Below are 26,285 nucleotides of genomic sequence, written 5' to 3' on the forward strand. Positions count from 1 at the left end.
TATAAAGACGGAATTTTATCAAGTTTCAGTTATGTTTTGAGACGAGTTCATATAGCCATGTCTGTCCTCCCGTCTAGATAAAGGCAAACTCCTCCTATAATTTTGAACAGAAAGTCATTCAAATATTACAAAAACCAATGTAAAACAAACGGAATCTAATAGCTATTCTCATCTTTGCATACTATTCTTTGAAAAATATATAATAAAACTTTAATTTTTAATGTTTTAACGTGTCGGAAAATTAATATTAATGTTGTACTATATTTTTGAACACAACTGTACTTTATGTGGTCGGAGATGCTTCCTTCTATGCTCTCTATACCCTTTTTGCACTTCTATGAAAACTGATCTGCTTAACCATTTCATTAAATCTTTGCCACTACTGTATAGAGAAGGCACGATCCCATGGCGCAATTTGTGACGTAAACGATGATAAGCATACTAAATAAAACACACGTTGGAGTGTTTTAGAAAAGAGGAATACTCATAAATGTTTACAAATATTTATGATTATTCCCAAAGAATGTGGTTCTTTGATAAATTACATAAGAATATTAATACTCAACTCATTTTTCTCTTCTCTTATTAACTGATAAGCCACAGCATTCACACGCGAGAGGCACTTTGACTTACCTGGTAGAGAGACACTAAGAGAGAGAGAGAGCAGAGCGAGAGCACGATCCCTGTTTTATGGGGGCCACCCACCAACGCAATGTAATCTCAAGTTTCAAGTGCCGCCAAGTGAGCTTGGAGCTCACTCAAAAAAGTTGATTTCTACTGGCAACGCCAACGTAGGGAAAACAGTTCTAACGCAGTTCTTCAACGGTTCAGAAGTGCAGTTAATATAATAGCGGTAGAATTTTTGTTTTCAGATTTTATTAAAAGCGAACTTGGGTAAGCAAAAAAAAAAAAAAAAAAAACAATTTACTAAAAAGTAATAAATAATGCAAAATGAAAGTGAACTACTTATTGGCCAGAAACACTTGAAGTAATTGAATAGAAATCAATACATAAGTATAATGCGCATTTTTTGGGAACAATCAAATACAATACAAAATGTGTTTTCAAGTGAACCGGTTTTTTAGCAAGTCCCAAATTATTATATTTAACTACACCGTGAAAAATGATTAAGAATCATTTAAAGAACAAATATGAAAATGAATCAACGTCAAAAGAAGCTCAAATTGGCCAAGTTAGCAGTTTTTTTTGGTCAATATGTATTTGTTTTGAAACGTTTTTTGATTTTAAGCACTTTTTATTTCTCTGTGTAGGCATTCATTTTGCTGTTGTTGTTGTATTTGAATGCGTTCACTGAGCCATCCATAAACTGCCCTTGAGCCGCATCTGAATATCAATAACCTGTAATTTTGGTATGCAACATGAAATCAAAATTAAATCAACAACAAGTCGGTAATAAATTTAATTTTAGCAAAAAACAAAAATGAAAATAAAAACTGGAATGCATTTCATTTGTTTACAGTTTTGTTGTGCTATCTGATGTAGCATTTTTTGTGGCCCTCCCCTTCGACAATTTTATCTATGTGCAAATTAGCATCAACTATGTATGTACTTTTAGGCCAATTGTTTGCAAATTAGATGAAACAAAATCTGAATTGTAAACAATTAGCAAGCAGGAAACCGAAGGTCAAGTCAAAGTTGAAGGTCAACAAGAATTTTATATACTTTTCCATTCAATTTTTAAACACACACAAAATGGACAGAAATGAAATGTCATCTTAAGACTGATAAGATATTCCACATTGCTCAGCAGAAACTTAGCCAAGTGGAGCAAACGAATAGAGCCCTTGGGCTCTATTATATTCAAATCAATCATTGTGATTCGCTTTTGGCTGTGAGATTAGCCATCGATTGGGCAGATAAACAGACCCAAATATGATTATCAAACACAATAATTTACGTGCTGGTAATAACGAAATATGTTTACCTAATGGCTTATAAATATATACATATGTATTTAAATATTATACTTATATCTTATCCACAAGGAAACGCCGACCAAATTGCTAAAATCGCTTCAGCAAGTGCCTTTTGAAGCACATTTATTTTTTTTTCGCATATTTATTTATGAACGTGAGAATTGTAAATTATATATATTTGTAGGTACATTCTTTTCAAGTGCCTCCTGATAAAGCAGGTAGCCAAGCGTGGCAAATGAACTCGGACCCAAATTGGTCTCTGTATCCCAAGCATATCAGTTTGCGTCTAGTGATAAGCTGGCTAACAAGTTAAATACATATTACAAATGGCCAAAAGTGACGAATATCATCTCCTCTTTCTCCCCCTCTCTCTCTCCCACTTTCTGGGCAATAAATTCATTGAAAAAGAGATTGTTGATTGGCCTTACGAGTTTGGCAGAGCAGTCGTCATCTGTGTGTGTGTGTGTGAGTGTAAAAAGGTTGTTGAAATTTATTATTTTGTTTAATGTAGCTGACCCACAAATCGTTTTCATAAATTGACTCTAGGCTAGACCGCCTAGGCTAGCCACTTCAATTCCGCACACAGCGCAATAAACGAATCAAGCAAAAAACAAAAGCAACAAATTTCAAATTTATCTATCGTAGGCTCAAACACCTGATGACGTTCATCAAATTTTAGAGATGAGCCAGATAAGCGTATGTCATGTTTGCTAAACAGCAATCATATATTTGTCAGTTACACGATAGATTAAAATATGTAGTTTAACCTTAGATGGACAACACAATTAGAGCCGCCAACACGTGTAGTCAAAGTGTTTAAAGGGCTACACCAGTTTGAATGCCAATTTGAATGACCTCAGTTTTTGTCCTCTTTTTTAATTCTCTCTTGTCAATCCTCTAATATATTGAATATATTGAATACAAAAACTGCTTTTTGACGATCGACTTCTCAGCGAGAAACTTATTTTACCACTTTTACAACAATTTTTAATTAAATGCTTTTTATAGGTCATTATAAGTTGATTAATATTTCAAGCTTTAACAAAATTTTTACTTGAAAAGCTGCTGAAAAAACTATTACTTTTTATTTTGTTCAAAACACTTGCGGATTTTTAGGAAATTCATTTTAGCTTATTATACCCTTATAGATTGTAAAAGGTTTTGATGGATTGATTTACAGAAAAAGAGTTTGGAACATGTAAAAATATTATGGGATATGTTATACATTCAGGGAGTTTTTTCGAGGAGTCTTCATGGGTTGAAAGGGTTCTACGGATATTCAAAGTAAATAAATATTTTTAAATTACAATTAAAAATGTATAAATTTTTAAAGCAAATTTGTGTTAAACAAGGTGCAGGATTCTATTAACATAAAGAATTGTCTTCCAAGAATTTTAAATAAAGCTTTTTATTGGTGGACCCCATTTGGGCCCAATCTCACGTCAAATCAAATATATTCCTCTCTAATCCTTTTAAAAATCAAAAATTACGAAAAATATTCCCTAATTTTCAACTTTTGATCAAAAAAAAAGCTACCTAAAAATTAGATAATATCGAAAATCATTCGAAAATGTTTTTTATTCATATTCGTTATTTACTTTTGTGTTAGTTAGAGGTTTGGGACGTGTTAAAAGGGAGATTTTCGGAAATGTACAGACTGATTGTGAGTGAGTTCTAATCTCCATTTGAACTAACAATAAGTTATACACTAATAATTTTATGTTTTAGTTGTTTTGGCTTTATGAGTCAAATGTTAGAGAATTGAAAATAATATTTATAAAACTGGAAATTTGTTAAAACTAATGTGTTTATAATTTGTATTAACATGGAATGTATTCCTATAAAAATCATATAGAATGTTTAAGAAATAAGGTTTATTAATTAACCGTTTAGTTAAATTGAATACCAAAAACCTAACGGTGAATTTTAAATTAATCAAAATACTTTGCGGAATGTAAAGTCAGCAAATTTTAAAAAATAACCATTTTTAGAAGTAAATAAATATTTAGTAATAATAATGAAATAAGACCAATATGGTTTGTTTCACCAAGTCTTGGCACTTCAGAAGAGTATTGGCATTAAGGACTTGACACTTTTATACTCTTGAGAATACATAATCTTTCAAAAAAAGCCAAAAATTATAATTAAATTATCATACACATGTACGTATGTAAGTATATGTTGCTTAGGGAAATGACTGTTAATGAACCATCTACGACAATACATTCTATGAAAACAATTCTGAAATTATACATAAGCTTAACTTTCATATATCCAGAACTTTCATGTATTCAAGAAGCTTTCACTGGAGCTTTTTGCTTAAGAAAACCCTGCAACAGACTAGCGTATCTCGCCAACGACCATACTACGTTGAATACATCGGTTCTCGTCCGATCACCGAAATTAAGCAACGTCGGGCGCGGTTAGTACTTAGATGGGGGACCGCTTGGGAACACCGCGTGTTGTTGGCATCCCAGCAATCTTTTTTACATTTTTTTTGCGAAAGATAATTTTTTTTTTATTTCAACGAGATTAGTCTTTTGATCTTCTGACTTACTTATATATCGGATTTGTAGATTGTATTCGGACAATAAGAATAATGAAGTTTCAAGTGTCCTTATTTCTATTAATCTTTTAACAAAGTTAATCCTTTGATGTTCCTTCTTTAGTATTTCTCAAAAAACGTAGTTTTTATATAATATATTTCCAGGTCTAATTAAATTTAGAATAATATTTTTCCTTATACAAACAAGTTGAATTATTTAGATGATTTTATGAAAATTTTTTTTTCAGTGAACATTTTTAAAATTTATTGTTGTTAAAGTTTATTTTTTTAATATATTTTTAATAATACTTTTATTATATTGCCTTAAAAATATTGTTACTACTTATTCCTGTAGCTAGTTCTTAAGATGAAAAAAGGACTTAATTTTATATTAACAAGAAAATTTTGTCTATTTTATATTTTTTTAAGAAATTTTTTCTGAAGAGTTTTTAGTTGAACAATACGCAATATATTTTTTTATTAGTTTTTTTTTTTAAATGTTTACTAAATTGGTCCCTTTGTTTTACTCTCAAATTAGTTGCCTTTGGGACTTACTAGCTCAGCTCAGAAATGTTTAAATTCGCCAATAAAAGTAAATTATATTTGAAAACGATTTAAATGCGGATTAATGTTAAATTAAGTTAAGTTTTTAGACATTTTTAAACGATAGTTTTGTATTCTATTCACCTTTAAGCATGTGTAATCCTCTCTAGTTTTTGTTTGCTCCATGCTCCACGCTCCATGCTTAATTGGATAAAAGGTCTGTGTGTGTCCACGTCACATGCTGCAACAGAAAATAATAAAATGGGAAAAAATTGCAAACTTGTGTGAGATATTATATCTATAAATACTATTATTTTTGATTGCAGTTTGAACAGCAACATGCTGCGTCTTTTGGCGATTACCCTGGCCTTATGTGCCTCAATGAGTGCGGCAGCTCAAACTGTAAGTTTAGTCCAAAACCTTAACGAAATGTTATGTAAATTTACATTATTTTAACTGCAGCGTAATACCCCAATGGAGGCCATTGCCTATGTGATTGGACCCGTGCAGGAGGATAATACACAGGTCAAGGGCAATGTGACCTTCATACAGAATGATTGCGGACAGAATGTTCATGTGCGCATTCAATTGACTGGCCTGAAGGAGGGCAAACATGGTTTCCATATACACGAGAAGGGAGATCTGACCAACGGCTGCACTAGCATGGGAGCTCACTACAATCCACAGAAGGTAGAGATAGTTGAGAAGTAAAGATATTTAACCACTGAGAGATTCTCTTACTTAGGTGGATCATGGTGGCCCTGACCATGAAGTGCGTCATGTTGGCGATTTGGGTAATGTGCAAGTGAACTCCACTGGCATTTTGGATGTCACCATTACCGATTCCGTGTTGAGTTTAACTGGCAAACATACCATCATTGGACGCGGTGTGGTTGTCCATGAGAATGAGGATGATTTGGGTCTCGGTAATCATACAGATTCCAAAAAGACTGGCAATGCAGGCGGCAGAGTTGGTAAGAAGCCTTAAGCAAATGATTTTCAAGACAAATTGTTAACATTTATATATATATTTCTTCTTTTCATTTTAGCCTGCGGAGTTATTGGTGTCAAGTAAATATCAAGCCAAGCAAATCAACACAACACAAATGAATCTTACACCCTCTCTCCTTTTAACTCATTTTCTTTGCTAATGAAATGTTTTTTCCATAAACCATACATTTTTTTCCCCTCTATCTATTTGTACTGTTTACTTTATGACAATTAACAAACAAGTTCAATGCTCGAATCCTAAAACTCCTCTATCTATTTACCCTCCACCATTCTGTGTATGTTTGTCTGTGTGTGTGTGTGTATGTATGTGTATCTAATAAAAAGGAAAATAATAATAATGGAAAGGAAAATACTAGAATTCTATGGGTTACAACTTACAAAGTCATTAATATATATACACATTGTTTTTTCTGTGTGGGCCTAAATAAACTTCAATAGTCAGAGACAGTAAGAGGGATGAAGGCGGTAAAGTAAGTTATGACAAACTGCTAATTGAACTAATATAATTAAACAAATCCGTTGGCCACGTTTTTTAAGCATTATTTTTTGTTGTCCTACTCTTGCTTACAGTACTGAAGCAGAGGGAGAAGAAAAAGGATTTGAATTTTCAACTCCATGCACAGCACAAGAATCAAAGATTACATCTGCACCTGCACGTTCATCATCTAGACCACGAACACCACATCAGTCTTCCATCTTCTATGTGCCTCATGAGCCTAATCATCAAGTTATCTATCCACTTCTACGTTATCCATATCCATATGCTTCGTATCCGTTCTATTTGTGATTCGTTTCCTATACACACAAACATATTTCTATATACATACTTTTTTGAACTTTCACTTAGTTTTAATCAATGGTAATATCGAATCCGTATACTAAACTCTATTTTTAGCTCGGATATTGATGAATGGCCCTGTAGAGAAGGTGGAGCTGGTACTTTGACTATCTCATATACCATTTTGATGTTCATGGCGGCCCTAATCCTTGCGCCTGGCATGTAGATAAACAATTGGCATGTGGCATGTGGCATTTGGGGGGCCGAATTCCGCATATTTTATAAATAGTATTCATTCTTAGTATTCATATTAACAAAAACAGCAAATACTCCATCCGAAAAGCACAAAACTAACTGAGAGCAAATTTATACTATCAAAAATGTCAAAAATTTATATTGAAAATAAAATTTATTAGCTGAAATGTATTACATCATCCCAAATTCCTTTCGCTGCATGCTTTATTTCATGAAATTCTAGTTCCAAGACCTCGAATTTCATTTAAATTGCGGATATATTTCTGAAAATTTCACATTTTGCACAGTTTCATTTAGAAATGTTACGCCTAACAAATGAATGCCTGTGGTTTGTCCCCATTCATAGTGGTCAAGCAACAGTTTCTGATTTGATTTGCTTAGATTATTATATACTGATAAGCAAACCGACACACACACACACAGCTCCCTCCCCAGGTGGAGGGTGTTAGGGGGAGTTACAAGTCTAAGTTCTTTTGCAAAAATGAAAGAATAATACGAAATTCCAACAGCTAGCGACACGCAACATTAACATCGTCGAAGCCAAAATGAGAAAGAAAGAGAAATTGGACTACAACTACGACTTGGCCATATCCTACAATTAGGGATATGTATTATATCAGAATGGTACTGTTAGAAAGGACTTAAACCATATATTAAACCAATGATATATATGTATGTATATCAATCAATCGTTCTTGATATTTTATAAAGAACTTTAATATCATTTAACAACTTTTTTGGCTCCATATTTTGGAAATTACTCAGAAATTCAGATTTAATGGTTCTGATGAGTAAACTTTGTAGTTCTCGATATATCGTCTACTTATACTGACGAAAAAAGATGCGAAGTCTGCTCGTTTATATATAAGAAAATTTAAGAATTATCTCGTACAATGACAAAGACACAATTTCAATGTTCATTAATGTTGAAGCCTTTTAAAATCCAAGGTCTGCCCTCGATTACAATACGTAGGGACTTTGTCGGTGTCAGAATTGATGTCTACTTTCTTTCCTTTCCTTTCTCAATAAATTTTTCGATTTGATCCGTATTCTAATCATTTCTCTTTCATGAATCAATCAAATTACATTGCTAATTTCAAAACAACTAGAATATTTATCGAATTTACATTTAAAATTGGTCGGGAAACGAAAAAAAAAACCTGATTAATCACATTTAGTAATCTTTGCAATAATTTATGAGAAACAAACTGTGGGTTAAATGGAGGTGTTTGGCTTTAAGTATTCAATGCTTAAAAGAATTGTCATATTAAGATTTATTTATGAATTACCAAGAATAAAGACAAGAACAATGACAATGTTTTCAAAAACCTTTTTCCTTTTTTTTAGAATTTGTTGTTCTTAGGGCTCTTCTCTGTTTAAGACTCTTTTTTCAGCAGTTGAATAGGAACAACATTTTTAAGTTTTTTAAATGACACCAACTGTTTTGAAAACAAATATCCTAGGGCATAATAAATTTCTAAAATATGTATTTTAGAGTTTATCTTATGATATAAATAAAAATATTCTTGAAATATTTAAAGATCAATTAAGCTCATGCAGAAGACTAGAAAAGTATTCGTTGTTTTAAATTTTAAATTTTTGTATCTGAACAATATTTGGTTTAAGGACTTACCACAGGACATTTAAAAAACACGAATTCTCGAACTGTTTGTTGCATATTTTAGGGGACAACATGATAGATGATATAAAATCTGAACAAAAATTGTTTTGCTAGAATCAGACAAGTTACAAATTCCACAAGCTAATCAACCCATTAAACCCACCAAAACAAAGTAAGGAATTAAGCGCAGTGAGGGCAACTCCTACGCCTTCTTTCCAACTGAGGTAATGAGGCCAAACTAAGAATGATGATGAAGACTGACTGTTTTATTTGTAATTGTGTGTGCATGTGTGGGTGTCTGTGTGGGTTTGGATTTTTTTTTTTCGGTATACTTCTAGGCGCTTTAATTATTTGCACAGACCTAACACAAACACAATGTATTTATGTGTGTGTATGTGGGGGGAGGGAGGGCTATGAAAAGGCATTTATAACTTTTCGCCGTTTTTGGCACGAAATCACGCAATTAATTTATATTCGGGTGTTGTAGGTCCAAGAGTGTTAAGTAGCTAGTTGAACTTTAAAGGAAACAAACTCTCACTTTACTATACTATTGTATTTCAGTGTGTACGTAAACGTAATGAGTGCAATGACTTCTGTCGAACGTACACACACACACACACACAAACACAGAGAGAGTGTAAGACCCAGACGACCCACAAAGCAACTACAACAACTACATGCAATCGGGAATCAATGAACCCCAACCACCTTCATGTCTCTACCACGCCTCCCCCCTCCCCCCTCCCCCCTGTACTACCACCTCATCTCTTCCTTCATGGTTTCTTGTCTACCAACTTTTACTGGACAAAGTTGTTATTTCTTGTTGTTGGTAATTTTAGTTGGTTGGTTTTTTTCAACGAAATGGGTTACAATGGGCATAAAACCCTATTGGAGCAGAGCCTAATCGCTATGGCCTGAATTCTCAGGAACCCAGAAGACGACTTTCACTCACTTTTACTTTCATACCCACATTCCCCGACGGCTCCCTCCCTCCCTCCATCCATTCATCCATCTAGCCGTCGAGTAACTGTATTTCCCTATTTGGTTGCCCGGCACCATTAATGGCCACAACATCAAGCGTCATTAGTTTCAATTCTTATGAGTATGTGACCATTCGGTTCTGGTGGTCAGTTCTATGCCTAAGCTCAACTGGACAAGACTCGTCTAGCTCCTAGTTACAAAACGACTAACGCAAAGCGGTTAACCTCAAATTCCCACTTTAAATATAGTTAAGACTATTAATAGTGAAATTTTATTCAATAAATGAAAATCAAAATGCGTAACTGCGGTCCAAGTTTGATTAAATATGTTCTATTTGCCTTCAATGTGCTCTTTGCGGTGAGTTAAAGTTAAAAAAAAGAAACTAAAATCAGTCCAGACTCACTAAAGGATAAATCCTTAAATAAGTTTAACAAATGTTAGTGAACAGAAAAAAAAAAGTAACATGAAATTAAAAGCAGACTTTCACAATTTCCTAATTAATTAATCAAAAATATAACATTTTCTTCTTTATGTAGAAATAATACAAAGTAAAAAACTGAAAAGTGTACAAATATATGCTAAAATATTTTGTAATTTTATTATTAACATTTATTTTTAGTTTAATTCCCCATTTTACAAGACTAAACTGAACCCCAAAAAGTATGCTACAAAAAAAACTAATCAGAAAAAAATTCAATCAACTTCAAAAAAAAATGGGATAAATCAGAATGTTTTTTTTAACATAATAACAAAAACTACAGAGGAATTTGGTTTATTGTAGCAAAATTTGATATTTTCTTTTTTTTAGAAATGAAAATTAATATTGCCAAAAACAAAAGATATCTTAAAGCGTTGCGGATAGATTTTTTACTACTTACCATTAAAAACATAATGTTTTCAAATTTCTTTTGATTTAAAACTGTCTTAATCACATGAATCCAAAAATTAAATTAACTAAATAACCTAATAACTACTTAAAAATATCAAAGAAGTTAAATTCGGCTATGCCGAAGTTTATATACCCTTGCAGTCCTTGACAATAATAATTTCACATGTTCAAAATTTGTTTTCTGCAACTCAATTCATTAATATACAAACAAAACAATTTTACTCTTCATACTATGTACAATTTGTTCTTCTTCTTCCCTCATTCCCTAAGCAAAGCAACGCACGCATACACATACAGTTTATGTAGCGTTGCGTCTGTGTGTGTATGCATGTGCTCTGTTGATTTGATGATGACGTAGTAGGCAGCAAGCAGAGCTGCCGGCAGCGATTGAACCGATTTATATAGACTGTAACTTGTGTTCTATTTATCCGATCAGGGTCAAATTTTGGGATCTGAGATTTTATATCAAATTCTATTATATTGGTGAATTTCATGGGGATACTCCAATTTTTGCAAAAATTTTTGTTCCAGAGCTATATGATATAGTAGTCCGATCCCAAAGATTTTCATACTTTATCTCACCCGGGTAAAAAAAAGCTCCCAAAAAAAATTTCATCCCGATAGCTCTTAAGATGGCTGAGTAAAACGCGTACGCACCGACGGACAGACGGACAGACGGACAGACGGACAGACGGACATGGCTATATCGACTTAGCTTCTCATGCTGATCAAGAATATATATACTTTATGGGGTCGGAAACGTCTCCTTCTGTGCGTTACAAACATCTGACCAATTTTATAATACCCTCTGCAAGGGTATAAAAAGTGAATTAAAAAACAATAGCAAACTGCTTTGATTTAGTTTTAAAGTTTCAAAAATCCAAAACATTTACAAAAACCAATGCGAACTTATCGTTAGAAAGTTTGTTTCCAATTCATTTATTTCGACTTAACATCTATTTATACATATATATTTCATAGTACGTATAAGTTTTGGGTAATAAAACAGTCCTCCTGAAAATAAAATAAAATATCAAAGAAGCCAAGCCAAAGTGTATACACCCTTTGCAGTCCTTGGCAATAATATTTTTATATTTTATATCAATACACAAAGAAAACATTATTACTCTTTTGACTAGTTTGTTGTTCTTCTTCCCTCATTCCCTAAGCAAAGCACGGCACGCATACATATACAGTTTATGTAGCGTTGCGTGTGTGTGTATGTGTGTATGCATGTCCTCCGTTGATGACCAATGACGTAGCAAGCAGCAGGCAGCGCTGGAAGCAGAGACGACTTATACTGACTGCAACTTGTGTTTTATTTATCCGATCAGATTCAAATTTTGGGATCTGAAGTTTTATATCCAGTACTAACACACAAGTAAACTTCATAGCGATACTCCAACTGCTTCAAGTACTTTTCGTATAAAACTATATCATATAGTGGTCCGATCCTGATGATTTTCATACTTTATCTTACCCGGTTTATAAGTAGCTGAAATACCAAGTTTTATTCCAATAGCTTTTAAGATGGCTAAGTAAAACGCATACGCACCGACGGACGGACAGATGGACATGCCTATATCGATATCAGCTTCTCATGATCAAAAACATCTATCTCATCCTTCTGTGCGTTACAAACATATGACCAATTTTATAATACCCTCTGCAAGGGTATAAAAAAGAAAGACAATATTAGTTAAATACTTTTAATTTTAAAACGATTCAGCGCAACTCGGTTTATCGAGTCATTCGATTCTTGTATTATAAGAAGCCATTTATTCGTGACTTTCAAATTCAAGAAGTAACTCTTTTTATTTTCGAAATTTAAATTATTTTGTGCTATAAAATAACTGAATGTCTTGTTTGGAATTTTGAATGTATTTAAGCCACGTTGAGTAGATCATTCTTCCAATCCATTTTAGATTTCTTAACTAATTATGAAATCGTCAATGTAATTCCAGAAGAGTCTGCTTTAGAAGTTAAAGTTTCTCTTTCATAAGAACTAATGCTGCTCTGTATTGAAACTTAAGATTAATAGCTTGCCATAAAAATCAATTATTTGTCTTTAAAGCACTTTATTTCGATGACAGTTACAGAACCAATTTAGTTATATTTTAGATGGTAATCAGTTGCCTTGTCATGATTTGCAAATTACTCAGAATTAAGGGGAGGGCAATACCAATTTATTGCAAACTAAACAACCTGCAATTTGTGTCTCTTTAGGAAAAAAAAAATAGAAAAACCATATTAGACATGCACATGAAAATGATTTGATAATGGTGCAAGGACATTGCTGTCCTTCGCATTGACCAACGAAGCAAACAAGCACACACATATGTATGTATGTATGTGAAGCACGGACATGGAAATGCCATTGACTTGGTCAATGTCCCTATGCCAACTACAGTTAGCCTTGCATGTAGTTGGCCAGCAATTGCTATTTGATATTTATCAGTCAAATTAGAATTGTTAATGTAAATAAAAGAGAGAGCGAAAACGTGCGTAGGTGGCAGGATATATAGGACTAGAACTTGGCTCTTGATTGTTAGCCATTAGGCTAATTGTATTATAGATTAGTTAACATTACTAATAGCTCTACACACACAAACACACACACACAGATAGAAAATACAAAAGGTAATCAGTTTTATCTATTCGAGCATTCAAACAGAAGAAACAAGTCTAGATAAGTGACTGAAAAATTATAAAGTAATAGATCTTTTTATATATAGAAACTTGCTGCATTTCATTAAAGTTTTATTAATTAATTTTGACATTTACCTATTTTGTTTTCTTCCTTGCAGCTATCTGGCCTGGGCATACTGATTGCTGGCGCTATTGTCCTTGCTGATGTCAGTGAGTTCAATCACTTTGTGGAAGGTCGTGTCCTGGCCCCACCCGTTGTACTGATAGTCACCGGATTGATTATATTCCTGATAGCATCATTCGGCTGTTTTGGTGCCATCAAAGAGTCACCCAATCTTCTACTGACGGTGCGACTTAACAGCCATTTAGTGGAACATTTATACTAACTATTTAAACCTTCTTCTACCATTTAGTATGCTGTACTTTTGGCCATCATTTTCATTGTGGAACTAGCTGTGGGCATTGCAGCTAGTGTATTCAAAAAAGATCTCGAAATGATGGTCAAGAATTCCCTGCAAGAGTCCATAAAACGTTCGAATAGTGAAGATACCATGGCCTGGGATAATATTCAGCGTAAACTGATGTGCTGTGGCGTCGACACTCCAGCGGATTGGCGTACGATGAGTGCCAATAAAACATTGCCGGCGAGTTGCTGTCAGCCTCAGTACATCGACACGACGGTGGGTCATTGTCTAGACTCGCCTGCTTTGGGCAAGGATAAATACTATCAAGTTGGCTGTGTGGGTGAACTTAAGAATCGCATCGATAAAAATGCTGTCATCTTGATTGGTGTGGGCATTGGCATTGCCTTTATTCAGCTTCTGGGCATTGCTTTGGCCTGCTATCTTGCCTCATCTATACGACGCGATCGATCCCAGTAAATTCCATAAGTTAATTTCCATTTTATATATAACATACATACATAAAACGATTTAATTGATGTAGTCCTCAAGGAAGAAATAACCGAAATCTTTGCTCAACTGAAGTGTATTTAAATGGAACAATGGTATACGAAAGAAAACGCAACAACCGTTTAAAGTTGTATAAAGCAGATTGTTAGTGAATGTAGATTATTATATACTTTTTATTTGTCAGCTCAAGGTCATTAAAATGTCCACTTCCAAACATTCAATTTACTTCTCAAGCAGTGGAAATTGTTTTCAGAACCCACCTAAGCATAAAAAAAGTTGACTTGTTTCCGTTTTTATTCCTTACCACTTAAAAACTGGATTTACAAGCCAATTTTTGAGTTTATTTCAATTTTGACAGTTCTGGATCATAGATCGAGTGTATAATTTTCGAGGTTTTAAAACAGATTTGAAGAAATTGAATGTGATCAAAGATTTGATTGAATTAGAGCTTAATGAAATTATAAAAAGTAATATTACTTTCAAAAATCTTTTGAAGTTGCGCAAAATTTTTAAGAATTTTGGAAAATTTTACTCATTATGTGTTTTGGTAAGTTTTGAAACATGAACTAAACTTTCAGTGATCAAAAATCTTTTAAGGGAAGCCTATCCTGGCCTAGCCTAGTCCGCCATTGAGGATTAAACTGTCTGTTTAATGAACTTCTCTTCTCTTCTTAACCATGTCCAACTGATTTTGCCACATTATTACTTTTGATATTATTATAAGTATAGGATATGGTTGTAAACTATCAACCTAACTATATTTTACAAGCACTGGCAACTAAGGCCTTCGGCTTAGACGAAACCTACATCCATACACTAGCCTAGCATTCGAACCCGACTCCTCGTTGTTTAGTTGCCCAAATGACTGGGTCACTTAGACAACTCATCTATCGAGGACTGCTTTTGCCACACACTTTCGTCCTTTTTGTGTTGTTTAATTTAATCTATTTTAGGCATATGGTTTAGTAATTTCTATTAACATTAGGACATATATTTCCAAATAGAAAGGTGTAGTTTTTGTATTATATTCGAACTTGTTAAACTTTTAAGCCATTCCTGTATGTTGGAACTACATGTAATCCCATTTTTAGGAGTACTTATATAATATAATAATACTCATTTAACATTCTAGAATCACTTTCCTATTCCCTTTATAAAAGTATTTCTACTTCATTTATAATTTCATCTGATAAATAAATCCATTTTTTCTTATATAAAGAATTTTATCTAAAACTTTTGCTCAAAATGAATTCTTTTTTATATTTTTATAGTTTTTCTGTGAACAGATTTTAGTTTCCGAAGACTTAACACTCCTTAAAATTTAAAACCAATTTCAACTCACCCAGTTTTGATTTTCAAATTATGCAAAATCCTTTAATTACTTTTCTTTAATACTTCTCTCTAAAAGTCATTTTCATTTGAAAAACAACAATTTTTATATATTTTTAAAGACTAGTTTATTATTTTGAATTCCTCACTCTGGAGTTGAATTTATTTCCAATCTCTCTCCCTGGAATTTGCATTATAATCCTTTTCTTTCAAGTTTCTTGGCAACTTCAAATCTTTATCTTTATTGTGTATATTGAAATGCTTACCAATTGAATGAATTCCTTTAGTTTGCCATTCTTACATGAAGATGAAATTTACATATTGTTGCTTTTTATGTACAATTATTGAATAAATAACATGAATAAACAAGGATTTAAATTTGTAGTTTGGTGTCTGGTACTTTATTGTAAATATTTCTCAACTACTTGGCCTGCACAACGTCCATAAGCTTGATTTGTTGGGAGAGGGTAAAAGGGGAATACATATTATTGGGTACTGGTACTGGCTACAATTGTTGACTACTATAAAAATGGACGCTGAGTTGATTCTGGGTTGCTTGGGGGTGCAATGCGATTTAACAAGTGCCACGAGTGACTACTACTAAGTCCGTTCAAAAGGGGACAAATGCAGATATATGGTCCGAGTTCTCGAAAATCTCTATCTCCCAAATTGTTTATGCCAGGTCAATGGATGCTGCCTCACTTGCTCTGCAACAGAGACTCGGATAGACGTTCAATGGCCGTGGCGCCTCCTTTGCGGAGCTCCTTGTCCATGCCCTCGGCCAAGGCGGCGGCCTCGGCCTCAGCTTCCGCTTCCTTTTGGGCCTTGGCCTCTTCGTGTTCGCGTTGTTTCTGAAAGTGACGGAACTCTGTGGGTGTCAGCATGCCACGCAGGACTGTGTCAAAGGAGCTAACAGTCACACCCTTGGCGCACATCTTTTGGAAAAGTTTCCAGCATTCACGCTCCTTAACACTGCGCACATACAAAGGATAATTGTAATCCTGCTGATCCTGCTGCACATTGCAATTGGCTGCATTATTGTTGTTCTCCTTCTTGGCCTCATCGGAAGATAGCGTTGAGGGCTTCACTGTCTGCTGTTGCTGCTGCTGCTGTTGGTCCGGCTGATTCCCCTCCAATGTCTTGGATGAGTTGGTCGATTCGTTGCTCAGAAAAATGGATACAGGTGGAGCTGTTGGTGGCCTATTCGATCTTATGCGGGCAGCCAATGGTGCTATCGAGCCACGTCTTATCATATGCGAATACTCCTTGGAGGCCAGTTGAAAGGTAGGCGGATAGCTATCTTGAAACGAGACTGCCAAACAGCTTTAGTTTAGTTTATCATAGATCAATGGTCCTACAACTCTCAAAAGCCCTTCAAACACTTTGACATTGAAAACAAATCTATCCTATCTATCTACCTAAAACTAATGCACTATGGATAAAAAGTCGATATGTCGATTGTTCTGGTGTCTCTCATATTATACACAAATAAAATACGACAAAAAAGCATTAAAAAAAATTTACTTTCATTGCCTTAAAAAGTCGGATGTTTGGGAAGCAAAGGCCTATAATCTTAGCTTATAAAATAAGGAAGTTATTGAGAAAAGTCACAGTTCGTGACTTTGACGTTTGTATGGGAGCTACATATTGGTCCGATCCTGCTGAATCTTAGATATACAACGATTTAGAAGGAGTTTGCGTTGATGGCTATATGAACTCGTCTCGTCGTGCTGATTAATAATAAATATACTTTAAATAATCGTAAATGCTTCCTTCTATGCCTTTTGCAAGGGTATAAAAAGCCTTTAAAAAAGACATTTCGTGATGAAAAACTTCCGCGAAATATGGTAAAACCATCGAGATTGGACAGGTTTTGTTTGGAATGGAATTGGAATTTTACAATGCTAAAGTTCCTTTTCAAACTTAACGAATGCTTTTGCTTTAATTTTGAAAACAAAATGCCTTAATTTGTTATTAAACTTTGTTTAATAGTGAAGTGAAACGCACCGAGTAAAACAACTGTTAAAAATTTAACATTTATGTGTATAGAATTCTTTTCTCATGTCTAGAACAGAGTGGACAACTTAAAAGAGAAGCATTTGTTTCTAATACAACAAGACAACAAACTAGTGATAACAAATATTTCTTATCACGACACATGCCAAGAGCAGACTATGAAAATATTTTTAATCAACGAATGTTTTAAGATTTAAGCCATTGCTCTCGGAGGAATTGTCTCGAGCGCATGTCTGAAGTGAAGTCAACTTAAATATTAATCGAAAGTTTCATATATTTTGGATAACCTTTTAAAATGAATCTACAAAGTCTTCTTTTACTTTGTGGCTTTCTGATTCTTCTAAGATTCCATAAAGGAACATCAACAACTCCTTCAAGATCTCCTTCAACTTTGGGTGATTATGGGGTAAGTGTAAAACTGAATAGCCAAAACTGATAATCAATTTGATTAATAAATCTATTTATTTATAGGATTGCAGCATAGCAATAACACATATCCTCGAGTTAAGGGAACAGATCAACAGACTCGAGAAAAATCATTCGGAGGGGGGTGAGGGCCAACTAAGTAAAGCTGTTGGCGATTTACGGAGCATAATCGTAGAACAAAAAATAGATGACTTGAATGGGGAAATTAATCGATTGAAAGAAAATTTGCAAAATTTTAAAGGGGAAGCAGCAAAACAGATACAAAAAAAGCTTATTTGAACAAAATAATTTAAGAATTAGATTTGAACAATTCCTGACAGATAAGAAAGAGGAGGCTAGAAAAAAGCAGGTTCAGATAGAAACGAATTTAAAAATAGAAAATGAGAATCTGAAAGCTAATCTAGACCAAGCAGTCAAAGAGCTTGAGTCAAGAAAGAAGCAGTTAGAAGAATATCAGACTAAAGAAAAGAATTCTACCAACGAAATCCAAAAATTGAATTCCGAAATTTCAACTTTAAAGATAAAGTTGGATGATTCTGAAGAACAGTTGGTGGAATCGAAGTACCTATTCTCCAAACAAATAAACAAAACTGAGAAAAATTTGAACGAGTGCAAGGAAAAATTACCAAAAACAAATTGCACAGGCCTCGCATCGGGAATTTATAAATTTGAAATTGCCGAATTTGATCAAATTTCTGCTCTCTGTGAGGGAGATATAGAAGGTGGTGGGTGGTTGGTAATTCATAAACGATTTGACGGTAGCGTAGACTTTTATAGAAATTGGACCGAGTATCGTAATGGTTTCGGTAACCTGACGGCGGAATTCTTCATCGGGCTCGAAAATTTGCATCGCATTACTAATACCGAATCCCATGAACTGTACGTGCAACTAGGATTTTATAATGGCAGTGTCCTTTTTGCCAAATATGATGACTTCCGAATTGGTAATGAGGATTCGAAATACAAAATAGAGTCCTTGGGATATTTTAAAGGGACAGCTGAGGAACAACTGTACTACAATCTTGATCAACGATTTTCGACTTTTGATAACGATAATGATGGAATCTCTTATAATTGCGCTAAAACCCAAGGAGGTGCCTGGTGGCACAATCATTGCACCCTGGCGTGAGTAACCAATTCATTATAGACTTTAACAATCACAATTTAAAAATCCTGATATTTTTTATCTATCATTATTAGCGCACTTAATGGAAAATATGCAGATGCAAATGGATTTTGTGCAGACATGAGCTGGAGTTGCAAACCTCTGAAATCCGTCCAAATGCTTATTCGACCAAACAGTTTTTCCTCTTTCCAGCAATAAGAAGCATCAAAAAATCCGCCAAAAAAATGCAAAGTCCAGAAAACTTTTAAGACAATATCTACTTTTGCTTTCTTCCTTAGGAAGTTTTTTAATATACGACAAATCCTAATCATAATTTGTGTAATTTTTTGAAATGTAAATCAAAATAAAAATTGAATCGATCAACTATTACTTTGGTTCTTTCTAACATATCTGGATAATATCGTTTGAATCCTTTTCAGCCTTTTTTAATAGGATACAAATACTAAATGGGCAAATGGTTTAAATCTTAATAAAGTTCTTTTAAGCTTTTCAAGTTTTTTTACTATTCGTTCCCAACAAATGTTAAATGTTTTTTTTCCTATGCTAATTCCTTAATTCATTAAGTAGGACCGATCGCTCCTTAGTTGCCATTTAATTTGAGAGAGTTTGGCACGTTTTAAGTAATGAGTTTTAAATAGGCATCTTTATACATGGACGGATCCAAAATGGGGAGTTCGGAGGTCAAATACTTTTCGACTTTTTTAATAAGTCTTCCTAGTACCTATAAAATGGCCATCATTACCAAGATGATTGTAAGTGATAAGATTTTGGCCGCCCGTTTTATACCATTCACGAAATGATATTTCAAAGAATCCATAATGTATGTAGGAACCGTTTGCAATCACATATTACATATACATAATTCTGAACGTAATTTTGACACTTTGTAAAGGAAAATCCTAAGAAGATGTAGTGAAATTATATAACTTAGGAAATCACTAAAGAACTCAAAGTACTCAGCGATGGAATTGTTTTTCCCTGGGACTTCGCTGTATTATATCCCAACATAGTGTCCAAATCCCCACCAATTTCCATATTTCGGGCAAACCACTGACATTAATATAATAATTATAATGTAATTTATTCCGACTTAAAGTTTGACTTTTTGAAAATGAGCGATGGAATGGAACTCACCACCTGCCAAATGACCAAGACATGTATAGGAAGCGAAATGAGAAAATGACAGCCAAGATGCTAGGTCTAAACCGCACGGATCGCAGGTTGCTAACAAGCATACCTAGAGGACACTGACTTAAAACAATCCAACTAAACTTATTAGCGTTCCAGTTGTGAGGTTATCTATTGAGCTTGCTTTAGAATGCGGCCAAACAATCCACCTCGTAAATTGATGGTAAATATAAAATCGACTTTTTATCCATGGTTTGGAACTTTGATTAATCTTTGTGGGCCCCTTTCACTTACCCGATTTGCCCGTTTTCCTTAGTAGTGGTGCACGACGCTGTGGACTTCGTTGTGTTCCTGCAGGACCCGGAACATGTGATTGCTTATCTGCTGCTCCCGAAGGTGTCGATGCGGTTGAATTGTCCTCACGTTCCGAATCACTGCCCTCGGAACTGAGAAGGGATACCAAAGTAATAATTTCGGGTGCCACAACAACACTGCGAGCACGATTCAAAGCCTTCTTGGTCCCACCACCGCTGGAGTCAACCAAAAGAGAGCTAGAGCCATCACAGGCTCCCCCTCCGCCGCCTCCACCACCTGCAGTTACCGAGGAGGCTGTCCGTGTGAAAATCTTACGACGTCGCAATTTCTGTTGATTACGCTTATTGGCCGCAATTTTATCATCCAGCCCACGCACTGGAGCTGACATAGCCCGAACCAAAGGCGGACGCCGTTGAACAGTCAAAGCGTTTGGCGATACACTCAATGGCGTTGGATTGGCAATTGTTGATGCCACAGATGACTCCACGTCCTTATGCTTGGGCGTTTCACTCTCGGTGGCACTATCAATATCCTGCTCAGTGGTCGCTCTTATTGTTTGGGCTAACACAATGTTCAAATTGATGCGATTCTTGTCCGCCTTGCTGCCATCCGTTTTGCCATCCGTTGAGCTGGATGAAAATTGCAAATGAAAATGAAATTTAGAAATTAGCAAAAGTCAAATGGAAAGAAAGTCTGACCCAACCCAAGCCAAGCGAAGCCAACCCGACCTGACCTGGTCCAAATTTAAATCAAATTATTTTGGCATTAGTTTTTTTTCTTTTTGCAATCTATGTATGTTTATGTGCTCGATTTCACTAAGCAAAACCAAATTGCCTTTCACCTCAACATGCAAATCGAAAAAAATAGAATCAGAATCGTAATGGAAATGAAAATAGAAATAGAAATTAATTCGTGCAAATGCGAAGGCGGTGCAGTCGAGAACCCAGCCAGAAACCCAGTCAGCCCGCCAGCCAGCCATCCAGCACCTGTCTCTGTGTGTGAATTGTGAAAAATGAAACCATGTCAATTACATTTACAATTTGCACTGCACCCAAAAAAGAAGGAATCACAAACCTCGTAGTGTTTTTTTTTTTTGTCCGCAAGTCCTTCGTATGGCTTACAATCGCGTATCTTCTACTAAGTTCAATGAACCTCTTCCGTTTCGACTCGACTCCTATTTGTATTGTGTATCTTGTCAGCACTAGGCACTTTTAGCATTTTCAGTACCTACCTACGCCACCTTTCCGTATGATCGACTTAAGTGTGCCGCATGTCTAGTGGGTGTTAGTTGGCCCTAATCATGGAAAACTCCACTCCTCCTATGTATGTATGTATATGTTTATGATGGAGCATAGAAAACTTTGACGTTGATTTTTGGGTTCTATTTGGTGTGAAGCCTGTGAGCCAAATTGCATGAGCATATCGAAAGTGTCATTTTCGGCATATATTTATAGACCAGGCTAAGAGAAGAAGATGGGGCAGATGGGTTTGGGAATGGGTACGGGTACGGATTGCCACTCTCTAAGTGGTATGTGTATGTGGTATGCAGATAGATATTTATTTTATTATTTTTATTATTATTATAAAGGCAAAAGTGGAGCTCGTTTATAACAGGCTCGTTTATTTGCCATGCTTGAAAGGAAGCCTCATATGCAAATCTCATACGCATACATTTACAAAACTAAACACATATGAAGATTTAGCTAGGGGAATATACATATACATATATGTTTGTACATGGGGAGAGACATGCCCCAAACATGCCAAGGTCAAAAAAAAAAAAGATTGATTTTTGTTTAGGGTTTAGGCTTTTGTGGAGAAATTGTCTAAATGCAAATGTTATCAGCACTTGAAGCGGGATAAACTGTTGAGGGTTGAAAATGTACTTTTACTTTTACTCAACAGATCGATATGTTTTCGAAATGTAAATTAAAATATTATATACTCTAGGGCGAATTTCGGAGAGAAAGACCCCATGAAGTCCCCTCTCCACAATTGTTAAGCATATCATTTAGATAAACCTACATATTTTGATTTTGAATAATTAGTTATTAATTCTCTACCAAATTAGATTTAGACCTTGTTATATACTTGTAGAAGGGATAGGAATTTTGTTCAAATGTGTGTAACACTGAAGGAGACGCTTCCGATCCCATAAAAGCCGAATAGATTTGGCCATGACAGTCTGTTCTTAGTAACCTCAAACCACTACCAACGATCGAAAACTCTACCGGAAATATAGAACAATTTCTCGGAATGTAGAATAATCTTATAATGGTAGTCAAAGAAATTTATTGAGGGTACATAAGAAACAAAGTCTAAGTTAGATTCTTCTCGCTTCAAGTAAATCTTAATTTAAATATTAAATTGAATGAAACATTTTGACTCTTCCTTGTTTAAGCATTTGATTTTTAGCACTAACAACTAGACATCTTAACTACAATTAAAGATACAAATTAATTTGATTTGTCTAAAGTTTAGTATTGATATTTTTCTTAACCTTTACAAACCTTAGTGTTAATTTGATTTTAATATTTTAATTAAATGAATGTTAATTTAAGCAATCTCACTGTGCGTATACGTTATATTTGGCAATTCGTAAATTTTTAGGATTTTTTACCCCATTCTGTTCTCTTTCACAATTTACTCACTTTTTGGACCCTTCGCTGTCCTTTTCTTTTGGCTCGCCACTTTCGTGATTCAGTAAAGATGATGTGGATGACCAATTGGCCAGATTCTTATCGCGCAAACGTGTCGATGTGATGCTAGGTGAAAACTTTGTTGTTCCTTGACTGCAACTTAGAGTAGATTGGCGACTCAGGCCCGAGGGATGATGATAAAGTTTCTGACGTATATTCTCTATGGATCTACCAACGGAGAGACCACGCGAGAGATAACCACGCTGTTGAGCCGTATACTTGCTGGCCGGTTCAATAAAGGAATGCTGTTTGCGTACCGATTGCAACAGCCTGGCCCCGGCTCCAAGCGGCACACTTGACCCTGATGATGATGTTGAAGTCCCGGCAGCTGTATGCGCTGAAGAGGCGTTGGTCTGAAACCGACGACGGCTGGCCACAGACAGCGACATGGTTGTCTTTGGTTACGCTTTTGCTGGTGGTCGCCCAGGTGTCGATGACTAACACAAAACTAAACTCGAACTCAAACAAATGGTTATTTGGGCTTACGTTTCAATTGCCAATCAATTGCCACATTCGAGAATGCAAATCAATTACGAAGTCATTAAGCCAAGAAGGCAATAACTTTGTCAACAAAAAAACAACAACAACCATAAAGCAGAAATCCAAACCAAAAGAAGAGAGAAACACAAACACAACCGGCTAAAGTCACGAAAGTTAATTCTCTCTTTCCACTTGACTTTCACTAAAATATCAAATTGTTGTCGCAAAACAAGAGTGCAATACTTCCAAAAGGTGACTCTAGGTGTGGGCATCCACGTCCTTTTTGTTTGCCATCTAAACGAGCACTGACTAAAGCTAGGACGCTTTTGATTGCGTTTTGTGAATGGAAGGTGCAATCAAGCCCAAAAACATGAGACAGAAGAGTTTGTTGTTACTCGTGCCCCAAGTCTCGGTTGTTCGTTATGTTATCCAACAACAGCAATAACAACATGTCCTAAGGAGCGGCAAGCGCGTTGCCAAGTCCAAGTTATGCTCTCAGCTCCAGTTTGTTTGTTCCATTTCCGGTGACAGCAGGCACGGGTTTTGGCTAATACAAGTAGGCATCCAAAAAGGAACTCGAAAACTGAAAGATACAAATAAGAAGCTCTCAATCTAAGCTTTCAAAAATGTATACTTCATCGATATACTTTTAGATACTTCTAAAAGATTAATATTATGTAAAGTGTAAAAACAGAAGAAAAGTGTCCATTAACAATGTTTCCAATAATATTTATCAAAAGATGGGCTCCTCGACTGCCCACTGCATACTTCAGGGCGCAGTGATCTCAATGCAGGCTTTAAAAAGGTTTTTCTCATCTATGTCTAATTTCTAATGTTTTAATTTTCTTCTTATAAATGTAAAAAATTTAAAGTTAGATAAATATGAGTACATTCTTCATTTATCAGACCATCATTTTAGGCCATTTCGTGACCATAACCCTAAATTTTGTTTGGTTTTGATTTCTTCTTCGGGCTTTTAAAATTACCATCAGTATGGCAACCCTTTACCACAACAGATCCACACCTGTAAGCCACCCCCCGACGACACGTGCAACAAACTCAATGAACTTGCCAAAACTTTTGTGTTTTCCTTTTTGCACTTTTGAAATGTTTATGTATGTTCGAGTAATCCGTTATTTTCCATACAGAGAGAGAGATCGACTATGAATGACTATGACTTGGTGAATGAGCGAGTGGGAGAAGTGGAGAAGTGCGTACAAGTCGCTCAATGTCAGCAGCAGCAAGAACAACAACAAATAACGTTAGATGCAAATTCCTTCTGCTTCTCTCACTCTCTTTCTCTCTTGTTTAGTGTTCTGTCTACTCTCTGAGCAAGTGAAAAACTTTCACATTTGTGACAATTTCAAATTCATCAAAGACATGCAAAGTTCTTCTATAAAAGCTGACGTGAGCGATGGCAATCAAAAAAGTAACGGTATATACACACAACAAAAACAAAAATGGCATAAAAACCACACACACACAATAAAACAAAAAGAAAGTAAAGCAAAAGGAAAACCAAATCAAACCGATTTTCAGGGTCATGCCACTTTTTCCCTCCTGCCTATTCCTGGCTAACTGACTTACCCCATAAAATAATAATAAAAAAAAAAATAAAAGAAAAGATTTGCCAAAATACAAAAAGCAACGAAAAAACGTACTTAAAACAAAAGCTAGACGCCAACAAAATGGCCCATTAATCATTTCCAGTCAAAGTCAATATGTTTATATAGTATACATATATTGATGGCAATTTCCGTTTCACCTGTTCTTTTTGATGCCTTTCGGTTGTTGTTACTTTTGGTTTTTGCAAATTTGAAATCAATTATAAGCAAAATGCCATAAATAATATAAAAAGCCAGGCAAAATAAATGCATATTAGATAAACAAAACAAAAAAAAATTAGAAAAACACTAGAATAAGAAAAAAACGAAAAAAAGCCGGTAACCAAATACCAAGCGGTACGGTACCGAAAATGCAAAAAACTATTTTAATTAGAGGGGAAAAATATCGAAAACAATAACAACAAATGAAAACAGAGATAGCGCCGGAAAAAAACAACACCGAGACAAAATTGATTTCAACAACAAATTGGCAAACCGTAAAATAGTATTGTATTTTCAAAGAAATTTAACGAGAAATTATTGATACTTAAACTTTATCAAGAATCTATCTATCTATGAATCCAATCTACATTCAAAAAGGCCTTGCAGACCAAAATTGGCTAGTGACATGGCAGAATGAATATCATTTCAGGACCTTGACATAATAAAATTGCATGAACAATATGCTACGCATTGCTACAAAATGTATTAAACTAGCGATACAAACTGCAGAATCTTAATTTAAAAAATACTAAAAGTTAAAAAACATAAAAATTTAGGTTAATTTATTATATTTTAAATGGTTTTAATAAAGTTTGCCTCATTTGCTGAAGTTACTTAGAAAAATACAATAACTTTTGGTTTTTGACCAATTCAGGTATCAAAAAGACAGAAAATGTTTAATTAAAATATTATATTTTCTGCTGTTTTAATTTAAAAGTTAAATTGCTTCTTAATAAAAAATGACATGTTTTCACCAAAAAAAACAGTTTTCAAATAAAATTTATTCTAAAACTGCCGAATTTATGAAACGCAACGGAAA

The 26,285-nt window shown here is 34.7% G+C and overlaps 3 protein-coding genes and 1 non-coding gene across 4 annotated transcripts; 3 read left to right on the forward strand and 1 right to left on the reverse strand.

Moving 5' to 3' along the window:
- Positions 1–810: 810 nt before the first annotated feature.
- Positions 811–7,255, forward strand: Sod3 (Superoxide dismutase 3). The gene is made up of 6 exons (XM_068290198.1): positions 811–894; positions 5,352–5,427; positions 5,488–5,715; positions 5,771–5,999; positions 6,075–6,096; positions 6,932–7,255. Exons 2-6 carry the CDS (start codon positions 5,365–5,367, stop codon positions 7,038–7,040), a joined length of 651 nt encoding a protein of 216 aa, XP_068146299.1. The 5' UTR covers positions 811–894; positions 5,352–5,364; the 3' UTR covers positions 7,041–7,255.
- On the forward strand, positions 4,290–4,408 carry LOC137578424 (5S ribosomal RNA). The gene has a single exon (XR_011032636.1). It is a non-coding gene; the product is annotated as a 5S ribosomal RNA (ribosomal RNA).
- Positions 7,256–9,862: 2,607 nt separating the features above from the next.
- Tsp47F (Tetraspanin 47F) lies at positions 9,863–14,375 on the forward strand. The gene is made up of 3 exons (XM_068290911.1): positions 9,863–10,028; positions 13,368–13,556; positions 13,623–14,375. The coding sequence occupies exons 1-3, from the start codon at positions 9,954–9,956 to the stop codon at positions 14,088–14,090; spliced, it is 732 nt and encodes a 243-aa protein (XP_068147012.1). The 5' UTR covers positions 9,863–9,953; the 3' UTR covers positions 14,091–14,375.
- Positions 14,376–15,821: 1,446 nt separating this feature from the next.
- On the reverse strand, positions 15,822–23,548 carry LOC137577367 (uncharacterized). Its single transcript, XM_068290804.1, has 3 exons — positions 23,112–23,548; positions 20,440–21,089; positions 15,822–16,761 (listed from the first exon to the last, which is right to left on the reverse strand). Exons 1-3 carry the CDS (start codon positions 23,546–23,548, stop codon positions 16,148–16,150), a joined length of 1,701 nt encoding a protein of 566 aa, XP_068146905.1. The 3' UTR covers positions 15,822–16,147.
- Between the last annotated feature and the right edge of the window lie 2,737 nt (positions 23,549–26,285).

The sequence above is a fragment of the Drosophila tropicalis genome, unplaced genomic scaffold, assembly GCF_018151085.1.
Source record: "Drosophila tropicalis isolate 14030-0801.00 unplaced genomic scaffold, ASM1815108v1 contig_593, whole genome shotgun sequence".
In the NCBI taxonomy this organism is placed as follows: Eukaryota; Metazoa; Arthropoda; class Insecta; order Diptera; family Drosophilidae; genus Drosophila; species Drosophila tropicalis.

Excerpts from the sequence above, each read along its gene's own strand:
- Sod3 (XM_068290198.1), top strand. The coding sequence starts at position 5,365 with ATGCTGCGTCTTTTGGCGATTACCCTGGCCTTATGTGCCTCAATGAGT. Across the intron at positions 5,716-5,770 it reads CTCACTACAATCCACAGAAG|GTGGATCATGGTGGCCCTGA; the intron begins GTAGAGATAGTT and ends TCTCTTACTTAG. Across the intron at positions 6,097-6,931 it reads TGCGGAGTTATTGGTGTCAA|CTCGGATATTGATGAATGGC; the intron begins GTAAATATCAAG and ends CTCTATTTTTAG.
- Tsp47F (XM_068290911.1), top strand. The coding sequence starts at position 9,954 with ATGAAAATCAAAATGCGTAACTGCGGTCCAAGTTTGATTAAATATGTT. Across the intron at positions 10,029-13,367 it reads CCTTCAATGTGCTCTTTGCG|CTATCTGGCCTGGGCATACT; the intron begins GTGAGTTAAAGT and ends TCTTCCTTGCAG. Across the intron at positions 13,557-13,622 it reads CACCCAATCTTCTACTGACG|TATGCTGTACTTTTGGCCAT; the intron begins GTGCGACTTAAC and ends TCTACCATTTAG.
- LOC137577367 (XM_068290804.1), bottom strand. The coding sequence starts at position 23,548 with ATGTCGCTGTCTGTGGCCAGCCGTCGTCGGTTTCAGACCAACGCCTCT. Across the intron at positions 21,090-23,111 it reads GACAGCGAAGGGTCCAAAAA|CTCAACGGATGGCAAAACGG; the intron begins GTGAGTAAATTG and ends ATTTTCATCCAG. Across the intron at positions 16,762-20,439 it reads AAGGAAAACGGGCAAATCGG|TCTCGTTTCAAGATAGCTAT; the intron begins GTAAGTGAAAGG and ends GCTGTTTGGCAG.